Source organism: Dromiciops gliroides, chromosome 6 (genome assembly GCF_019393635.1).
Source record: "Dromiciops gliroides isolate mDroGli1 chromosome 6, mDroGli1.pri, whole genome shotgun sequence".
NCBI lineage: Eukaryota > Metazoa > Chordata > Mammalia > Microbiotheria > Microbiotheriidae > Dromiciops > Dromiciops gliroides.
The window spans coordinates 271,482,424-271,492,991 of record NC_057866.1 but is presented as its reverse complement, the minus strand read 5'-3'; the positions used below and the strand labels follow the sequence as shown (position 1 = coordinate 271,492,991).

General features: G+C 41.5%; 1 protein-coding gene across 1 annotated transcript in view; it reads right to left on the bottom strand.

The window, feature by feature from the left end:
• Window positions 1–9,991: 9,991 nt before the first annotated feature.
• ANXA5 (annexin A5) overlaps window positions 9,992–10,568 on the bottom strand; it is a 56,159-nt gene continuing 55,582 nt past the window's right edge. Inside the window, exon 13 of the mRNA XM_043973221.1 lies at window positions 9,992–10,409. Within this exon, the coding sequence (XP_043829156.1) occupies window positions 10,347–10,409 (63 nt within the window). The 3' untranslated portion in view covers window positions 9,992–10,346. The remainder of the gene's footprint in view (window positions 10,410–10,568) is intronic.

The following is a 10,568-nucleotide window of genomic DNA, read 5'->3' as shown; positions in this document are numbered from 1 at the left end:
GAACAGTTTCTTCATATCCTTTGACTATATCTATTGGAGAATGGTTTATACTCATATATTTAAATAAATGTTATGCTATATATCTTGGCCAGGAGATTTTTGTCAGAGAAATTTACTACAAAGATCCCCCCCCCAATTAACAGTTTTTCTTCTAATTTTAACTGAATTAAGTTTTTTCTGCAAAATCTTTTCAATTTTGTGACATCAAAATTTCAGGGTTTTTTTGTGATCCCATCCTTTGTTTGGTTCTCCCCACCCCTTTTTTATTATTTCCAAGATTTTTAACCTTTTGTTCCTCCAGATAAATCATGTTATTTTTCTAGCTCTATAAAGTGTTCATATGGTAGTTTGATTGGTATGGCATTGAAGATGTAAATTAATTGGGGTGATAGTGTGTTATCACGGTCCAAACATAATTTGCATCACTCCAATTACTCAGGTCCATTTTTATTTCAAGAGTGTTTTGTCATTGTATACATAGAGTTCCTGCATGTCCCTTCCTGGGTAGACTCTGAAATATTGTATATATTATTTATTTTGAATAGAGTTGCAGTTTCTATCTCATCCTGGTAGGTTTTGCTGGTGCTATACAGAAGGGTTTATGATTTGTGTAGACTTACTTTATAGCTTGCTTCCTTACTGAAGCTATTGTTTTAATTAATTTTTAGTTGACAATCTAGGATTCTCCAAGTAGGAAAAAAGGATGAGGGAAAGAATGGAAAGAGACCAAGCAGGGACTCAGATCTCAAACAATGCTGTAAAGCAGTCATCATCAAAGTAATATAAAAGAGTAAAATCAAGTAATTTGCCAACAACCTCCTCACCTTGATTAAGACACATAGAAGCAGAAGCCACCAAGGGATTTCTCTAAAGACTGATGATGGAATTGGGGGCTTGGGGGGGATCTCTCCAAATAGTCCAGTAGGATCAATTGAATCTATAAGGGAAATGTTTGGGGGCTTCTGCAGTCCTTTCCCCTGAGAAATTTTCCCTCTAAGAGTTTCTTCACCCTGACAAACATTACTGACTCTCAGGAAAGGACTTAGTTCATAATTACAAGCTAATGATGCGCTTCAGACTTCAAATCTGACAATAATGGCTACCTTACTTTAAATATTTAATGATATGCTAATCAAGCTTCCAAAGAAATATTTTAATTTTTGTTATTCAGCCCTGTCCAACTCTTCATGACCCTATAAACCACACAGTTTCTTGGCAAAGATACTGGAGTGGTTTGCCATTTCCTCCTTCAGGATATTTTAATAGTTAGACAAAAATAATTTTTAAAATTATTTGGAAAAAAAGAATCTACAATAACCAGGGAAATAATGAAAGGAAAGGAGAAATAATGGGAGAATAACACTTCCACTGAATTGAACTATATCATAAAGCAGAACTCTTTAGTACTGGTTAAAAAGCAGAAAAACAAATCAATGCAATAGACTAGAGAGGAAGGATCAGAAATAATTGAACTCAAAAACCTAGTGTTCATTATACCTGAAAACATCATTTACCTAGAAAGGAACTCAAATTATCTATTTGACAAGAATTTCTGGGAAAAACAGGAAAGCAATCTGGCAGAAATTGGAGTTAGCAAAAAAGCTTACATCATATACAACAATGAACTCAAAATAAATACAGGGCCTGAATAGGAAAGATCAGATCATTTAAAAATGACAAAAGACCCAGATCAGGTACCCTTCATCTTTTCACACAAAGCTTTTCCTCATCTTTCTGATCCAGTGCCTTTTTTTTTTACTTCTCTGCATATATTCATATTTATTCACTTGGCATTTATTCTAAATGTTTATATATGCACATGTGGTCTTCCCCGTTAGAAAGATTAGACAGATTGATAGATAGATAGACAGACAGGTAGATGATAGATAGATAGATAGATAGATAGACAAATGATAGACAGACAGGCAGACAGACAGACAGATAGATAAATAGATATACTCAAAAAATTATTGTATTTATTAAGCATTTACTATGTACCAGGCCCTATGCCGAGTTCTAAAAATAAAGATACAAGCAAAAGAAAAAAAATCCAATACCCTCAAGAAGTGTAAATTCTGATGTAAGATAACATTAAAAGAGAATACATAAAAGAGAATTAGAAAGCTTGGAGAGAATGGGAAGGGTGGCCCACATGGGTGGGCAAGGCTGCTAGGGAGGAGGAAGAGAAATCTGAAGAGTGAGGAATAGGTATGGGAGTGTAATAAACATCACCTGGGCAGCTCATGAAATGGTGGCCAGGGACTCATCAATGAGAAGAGAGGCCAAGAGAGCCGAGTCATCCCCAGGGCAAAAAGCCTTCTGGGACAGAAGTAGAAAAGTCAAGAGAGTAAAGAGTGGAATTGACAATCAAGTGAACATGGCTTGGGCACCTCACAAAATGGCAGCAGAGGACAGGGAAACAAAGAATGTTTAAGCAACTCAGTGCATGACTCCAAGCTGATTATTTAATTTTTTTTTTGGTGAGGCAATTGGGGTTAAGTGACTTGCCTAGGGTCACACAGCTAGTAAGTGTTAAGTGTCTGAGGCCAGACTTGAACTCAGGTACTCCTGACTCCAGGGCCAGTGCTCTATCCACTGCGTCACCTAGCTGCCCCTGATTAATTAATGAGATAGACATTGCTATTTTATTTGTTAATTTTGAAAATTAGAATAAAACCCTTTGATTACCTTAGAAACTAGGTTTACTTATAGTTCTTTCTCCAAAGTCATCACTGATTTCTCCGTTGCTAAATCTGATGATTTTCTATCAGCCTATTACTTCTCAACCTCCCAGTTGCATTTAACACTAACTATCCTCTCCCCTCAGGATGCACTCTGCTCTAAGTTTCATGAAACTAGACTCCCCTGCTTCACCTCCTACCTGTCTAATGGCTCCTTCTCAGTGTCATTTGCTGACTCATCAATCCCACAGCATGCCCTCTAACTGTAGGTTCTCCCCATGGTTCTGTCTTCCACTCTCTTCTCCTTTCACTTCATGTTTTCTCAGTAACCTAATCAGCTCCCTTGGGTTTAATTATCACCTCTTTGCAGATGACTCCCAGTTCTATGTATCTAACTCTCATCTCTCCCCCCAAATTTCAGTCTGACATCGCCAATTACCTGTGGGACATTTCAAACTGTATCTATTGAAGACGTCTTAGAATTCAGCCTGTCTAAAACTGAATTCATTATCTTTACCCTTAAACTCTCCCTTTTCCCAAACTTCCTTAATTCAGTTGAAGGCATTACCATCCTCCCAGTGTCTTGGGTTCATAATCCCAGTATTATCCTGGGGTTTCACTCATCCTCATCCGATATTTTGAGGCAGTTATCCCATCTTGTGTCTTCTACCGCACAGTATCTCCTGTATCCAAATCCTTTTTGATATTCACACATTACTTCTCACACAGCTGATGGCAACAGCCTGCAAATTAACCTCTTTGCCTCAAGGGATAGTGTTATTGTTCAGTCGTTTCAGTCATGTCCGATCCTTCACGACCCTACCCACAGTGCCACCTCACTGCCCTCATATGTGGCATGGACAAATGCAAATGGATGCCTTGAGCCCAGATCTGAAAGGGAGGGGAAGACAAGCCTGGATTGCCTTCAGAACATTGCCAAGTTCCTTTAACGACCCAAATCTTCCTCTGGAAATAAAAGCACTTGCATTTAATACCATCATTCGACCACGGTTGCTATATGACAGTGAGGCAAAGAATACCAGTCTCTGGAGAAATCAAAATAATATCACACAGAAGCAAAAGGGGCATGGTGAGCGTGAGCAGGTTGTGACATGTAACCAGTAAGGCACTTCAGAAAATATCACACTAAAGGATGTCATCTTCCAAAGCCAGCATCCCCCCCAACCTGGACTGTGCCAAGCTGTCTGTCTTAGTTACTAGGTTCTAGGGAGTTATTTGGGGCACATAGAGATGAAAAAATCTGCCTAGATTAACATCTAAGTGTCAGGAGATCTGAATCTAGGCCTCCCAGACAAATCCAGCCCTCTTCCTAGAATGTCGGCTAAATAACTAGAACCAGTGACTGAAAACACAATTACAATTCCCTTGGTCCTTCAAAAATAGAAAAATAAGCAACGACATCAAGGAACTCCATGATGGGAAAAGGGGATGAGTTGGTCATGCAGCCAGTCTGAGGCATGACCAGCATCCTCTACTGGTACTCTTAGAATGTCAAGAGAAAGTGAGCAATGAGTACTTGGGTGGGCTTCTCGTGGGGAACATAATGGAAGGATATGCTCAAGCGTTGTACAAGTATGGTGAGGCAGGAATGGGTTGCTATCTGCACCGTTGGAGGGAATCTTCCCAAACAATGAAATCACAGACCTCTTTGGGTATGGGGTACTAAATTTCATATTATACAGGAGGACACACTGAGATTTCTTTGTATCTTCATTCTCTTATCCAGTCTAGCAATTTGATGTGACCTATAAATGTGATGGTCCTACTATTTGTACTGGCAGACAATTCATTGGTAATTTTTTTTTTTTTAGTGAGGCAGTTGGGGTTAAGTGACTTGCCCAGGGTCACACAGCTAGTAAGTGTTAAGTGTCTGAGGTCGGATTTGAACTCAGGTCCTCCTGACTCCAGGGCCGGTGCTCTATCCACTGCACCGCCTAGCTGCCCCCATTGGTAACATTTTTAAACAGCACAAGGCCAATTATGGATCTGTATGGTTTTCCACTAGAGACTTCCCCTCCAAGCTGGCATCAGAACATGACTGATCCCTCTTGGGATCTGTGCCAAGTAGACTGTACTATATTATCATCTTGCCTGAAGCTCTTCATTTCCCAAGGATGATGAGAGACTTTGTAAAATGCTTTGCTGAATTCAGATAAATTGTATCTACAGCATTCCCTGTGTGATACAATGGGAGAACTGTCTCTGAGTTAAAGAGCCTGTGTTCAAATTCCAATTCTGATGCTTACTGCGTAGCCCTTGGGCAAGTCATGTAACCTCCCTTTGCCTCAGTTTCTTCATCTGTAAAATAAGGGAGTTGGACTAGACAACCTCAGAGATCCCTTTCCAGCTCTGAATCTATAATCTTATTGGTCTAGTAGCCCTATCAAAGAGGGAAATGAGCTCTTCAAGGTTCCATGTTGGTTCCTAATGGTGACTGCTTGTGGGGGGGGGGCTCAAGGGGCACAAATTGAAGCCAAGCTCACTTACCTACAGTGTGTAGACTCTAGGCCTGTCCAATGTGGTGGCATCTTAGTTTTGCACAGTCTCACAAAGACTATTGATAGTGGTTCTCTCTCCAATCTCCAACACTGGGTCCCTTCCTTAGTTTCTCTACAGTCCCACAAAGATAATCAGTCTTAGTTCCCCATTCATATCTGCCCATTTTTTCAGTACCATAGGATGTAGTTCCTTTGGCTGAGTGATTTTATTCAAGAGGAGCTGGGTGCTCTGTCTCCTTAAGTACCTCGCTCCTTACTTGAAAATTATCCCCCTTAGCAAAGAAAGCAGAAATAAAATACTTTTTGAATTGTTCTGTTTTTTCTTCCACTTCTGAACTTAACCAACCATCCTATGAGTTCCTTTCCTCTTCTCCAAAATAGCTGAAAATTTTTAAAAGCCTCTTTTCTTGTCCTTAGCCTCTGCCCTTTCCAGCTCTCTCAAAGCTTCAGCCTTCTCATGTTATTGTTGAAGAATTGTGCCGGTCTTTTGTACTCATTCTTCACACCCTGTCAGAAGGACTTACCCAGGATTCATTCAAGGCACCAGGTTTGTGTTTGCAATGTCCCATCTCATGATGTGTAGAAAAGCATATTTGCTTCTTTGAATTTTATAGCTCCACCTGTCATCCTTCCTCTGGGGAATGCAGATGACTTAGGATCATGGGGTCATGGCTCCAGAATTGGAAGGGAACTTAGAGTCATGGTATCCAACCCCTTCTTTTGCAAATGAGGAAAATGAGGCTTAAGTGACCTGTCCAAGGTCACACAAGGTAGGATCAGGGGTAGGATCTGACCAGATTCTACAGCTCCTGTACCATGCTGCTCCTTCTTAGAGAATATATATGTGTATGCACACATATTTGTATATGTAAATTGTGTATGTGTGATAGTCATACATTGTATGACTATACAATATATATATATATACAATATATATTGAATATACATAGTATTCATAATTATACATACCAGTATTTATAATCAAAGCCTTTTCCCTTGCGTTAGGATCTTTGTCTATTGAAAGTTTATTCCCCTCCCTTCTATAGAATCAGAATCAGCATTCATATCTATAATCCCAAGGGGGAAGCCATAAGTATTTCTATCAGAAGGCCTTTGGCCCTCATCTTAGAGAAGAAACCAAAATAATCCTCCGGACAATGACCAGACAATTCAAAGGCAGAACTCAACCCCCTCAAGCAACTGAAGCCCATGTTAATTGGTTAATGGACAGCCAGGTGGATGGATCCACTCCAGCAGATGGAGTGCCGGTCCTGAAGTCAGGATGACTCATCTTCCTGAGTTCAAATGTGGCCTCAGATACTCATTAGCTCATCTGTAAAATGAGCTGGAGAAGGAAACAGGAAACCACTCCAGTATCTCTGCCAAGAAAACCCCAAATAGGATCACAAAGAATCAGATACAACTGAAACAACTGAACAAGAAATCCTGTATCCCTATGTTGTTTTCATGATTTCTCTTTTGTTTTCACTCCTAAAACATGACAGTGAGATTTCTCCAATCACACCTCCATAGGTAAGTGTCAGACTAGTACCAAATGGTCCCCACAAGACACCGATGAGACCTTCCACATGCCCCCTCCTCAAACAGATAAAGATTTGTATCCAACATTCTTGACCCTCTCAACCTGTTTCATACTTAGAGCTCCAAGCATCCATCTGGGAGCAGAGAAGGCAAATGATCCCTTGCTCCCCACCCATCACCAAACTCCTGAAAGGGAGCATCCCTAACCCATGTCAGAAATGGGCCGTTTCCTATACAAAGCAGAAATCCTGGGAAGCCACGTGGGGGAGGGATCGAGCCACCAGCCCAATCTCGACATAGACGTGAATGCTCATGGCGCCCCAGCACCAGCCTTCCTGAGGCCTAGCTTGGCTCTACAGCATATCCTTCATTACTCTCTCTTGGGCACAAGTCTTCTGGACAGGTTTTCTCACTATTCTGGGTGATCAGCTGTGAGACATTCACTCACTGGAGAGTACTTTGTCACCAAATTTAAGAGTTGAAATAGATGAGAGAATCTGGCCAAGTCGCCTCATTTCAAAACCCAGAAGCCTCATTCACAATGTTTCAGCCAGTGACCCCCATTTAATGCCTTGGCTTTCATTTGTTTTTCTAAACCTAAGTGGTCAATGAGCACCTTGGGCATCTGCCTCAAAGTCTTGGGATGGTTTCCCTTCTCCCTGAGCTTCTCATAGCCAAGCATTGCACAGGATTATTGACTGGGTTTTCCCTTCCGCTAATAACAATCACCTCTTGTTATTGCTAGGCAGCTGGGTGGAACAGTGTAAAGAGTGCCAGGCATGACAAACTGAGTTCAAATCCAGCCTCAGATGCTTTTAGCTGTGTGACCTCGGGCAAGTCACTTAACTTCTGCTTCAGTTTTCTTAACTATAAAATTGGGATAATAACAGCATTTATTGTGAGGACCAAATGAAATAATATTCATAAAATATCTAGTGCGATGCCTAGAACTTTTACATATGGGGCTTAATAAAAAATACTTATTTCTTTACTTCTTTTGGACTCATTGTCCTGTATAACTTAATAACCTGTACTAGAAAAATCCGTATTAGAAAGGAAGTTACTGGGGCAGCTAGGTGGCGCAGTGGATAAAGCACTGGCCCTGGATTCAGGAGTACTTGAGTTCAAATCCAGCCTCAGACACTTGACACATAATAGCTGTGTGACCCTAGGCAAGTCACTTAACCCCCATTGCCCCGCAAAAAAAAAAAAAAGAAAAAAAAGAAAGGAGGTTACTAAATTATGGAGGAAAATGAGACAAGATGTAGCTTTTAAGAAGACACTGAAATGTGAATGAGGTGGAAGAAGGACAATCCATTCTGTTGTAATTTCTACACATCCTTTCCCTGTCTCCTACTTCCATAAGGATTGTATAAAAGTATAAAAGCAAAAGGGGGCAGGGCAGGGAAGTAGAAGGGGAGTAAGAGAGGAACAAATACCACCAAGAAAAAAGGGGAAGCCTGGAAGACAGAAAACAGGAAGTTAGCACATAATGGCAAACGGTGGCATGATGGGTAGAGGCTTGGACCTAGGAGTGGGGAAGGCCTAAGTGAAAATCCCACTCCTGACATTGTAGCGAGTGACCACTGGAAAATGATGTCACCTTGTTGAGTCTCCATTTCCTTTTCTAGAAAAAGAGGATGAAAACCTCAGTCCTTACCTCAGGGTGTCATTGTGAAGCTCCATGTATAAACATACCAAGTGCTTTGCAAACTATCAAGTGTGACTTTGAGGAAACCACTTCAATTCCCTCAGCCTCAGTTTCCTCATCTGTTAAAATGAGAGATAGGGGCAGCTAGGGGGCGCAGTGGGTAGAGCACCGGCCCTGGAGTCAGGAGGACCTGAGTTCAAATCCGGCCTCAAACACTTAACACTTACTAGCCGTGTGACCTTGGGCAAGTCACTTAACCCCAACTGCCTCACTAATAAATAAATAAATAAATAAATAAATAAAATAACAAAATGAGAGATAACCTCTGAGGGCCCTTCCAGCTCTTGAACTATAATCCTATGAAGTGCTATAGAAAAGGCTGCTATTACTATTATTGTCACCGTGGTCGTGATTATTTATAACACTTTAAGGTGTGTAAAAGTGTTTAACATATATCATGTGAGCCTCAAAACAATCTGATGAGATAGACACTACAGGGATCATTACCCCTGTTTTACAAAGAAGTCTCACAAGAGTAAAGTGACTTCTCCAAGGTCACACAGCTAGTCGTGTCAGTGGTGGGATCTGAACCCAAGTCCAGTGCTCCTTCCATTGCTCCACACTGCTTCTCTAATGATGTAGACCCTATTCCTGAATGGAGAGGATCCCCTGCCCTTTTCCCTCAGAGAGAAATAGAAATGGGATGGGGTGCCGGGAGAGGAAGACTAAGTGGAGGGTTGGAAATGAGCAAGAATAGAAGAGGAAAGAGAGAGGTTGGGAGCCACTGATTCCAGAGAAAGGGGACCTAGGTTGTAATCCAGACTGTTACTTCCTACCTCTGTGAGCCTGGGCAAGCCCTTCCTGTCTCTGGTCACAGTTAGGCAGTTGAAATAGATGACCTCTGACATCCTTCCAACTCAAGAGTGAAGACATGAATCCATGCTTGCTCTTAAAGATGGAACAGCTTGTTCCTCACACGACCAGCACCACAAGAGGATGCCTTCCATGGCCAAATAACCTCATTAAAAAGAGGTGAAAACCCTCCTCCATTCAGGGCCTTGCCCCTTACTACCAAAGAGAACTATTCAGGAGATAGGAGGATCAGGGAGTTTAAGATCGGGAAAGGCTGTTGGGCACCATTGTCTACCTGCTTCTTTTTTTTCTTTTTTTTACAGATGAGGCTAAAAGTGAAGTGACTTGCCTAGGGCCACACAGCTAGTAAGTATCCAAGGTGATATTTGAACCCAGACCAAGTTCAACCCTTTCTCCCCTACATCACCATCCTGTGAGCTTCCCACCCAGAGAACACAACACCCATTTCTCCAATCATACCACCATTAACCTGACATGTTTAAGACACCACCATTGGAGGGGTGGGAGAGAGGAGTATATCCTGCCAAGCAGCAATGGCCTCTAAGACAGGAAATGTTTGTTTCCCCTTGTACTTCTGAATATATGCCCCGTCATACTGCAGCTTCCATTCAGAAGCAAAACAACTTGATTACTCACCCGTCCAGGAGTTTCTAATATTAAGGTTTTCATTAAGGTAGCACAAAGTTTTTTCATTTACGAAAAAAAAAATGTGGAAGCCAATACAATTTATTGTAACACAAATTTCCTTTTTAATCTTATTATAATGTGACAATTGTATATATACCAGAGCCAGGCTCTAAACTTAGTCCCTAAGGAGGAGTTAAAGGTGTCTTTTGCCCCTGCAGAGTGCTCTGTGATCCCACAGCCCACGAAGTACAGAAACCTCGATGTGGTGATCAGAAGGAAGCACAGCAATCACTTCTACAACTTGCTTCCACTTAGGGGTCAGTCATTAGCATGCTAGTATGAATAAGGCAATACAGAAAGCACTAACATACTAAAATGAGTCTAAATGGGAGGCTAGCTGCAAGGCACCGGGAGGCAGGCACAGAGGAAGCAGCTTTCTGTTGTGAGGCCAGATCAGTCATCTTCACCACCGCAGAGGAGTAAGAGAGCCCTCTTGTAGTCCCCAGAGGTGTCATCCTGCAGCCCAAAATCACATTGTGAGACATGAGTCACAGGAAGAGGAGAACCACACAAACAAACAAAAAGGGAAGAAAGGACAGTCATCTGATACCCACCCCCCAGGAAATCCATGTGTGTGACTCTCAGGTTAGGAATGCCATACTGGGTGTTTCCTCA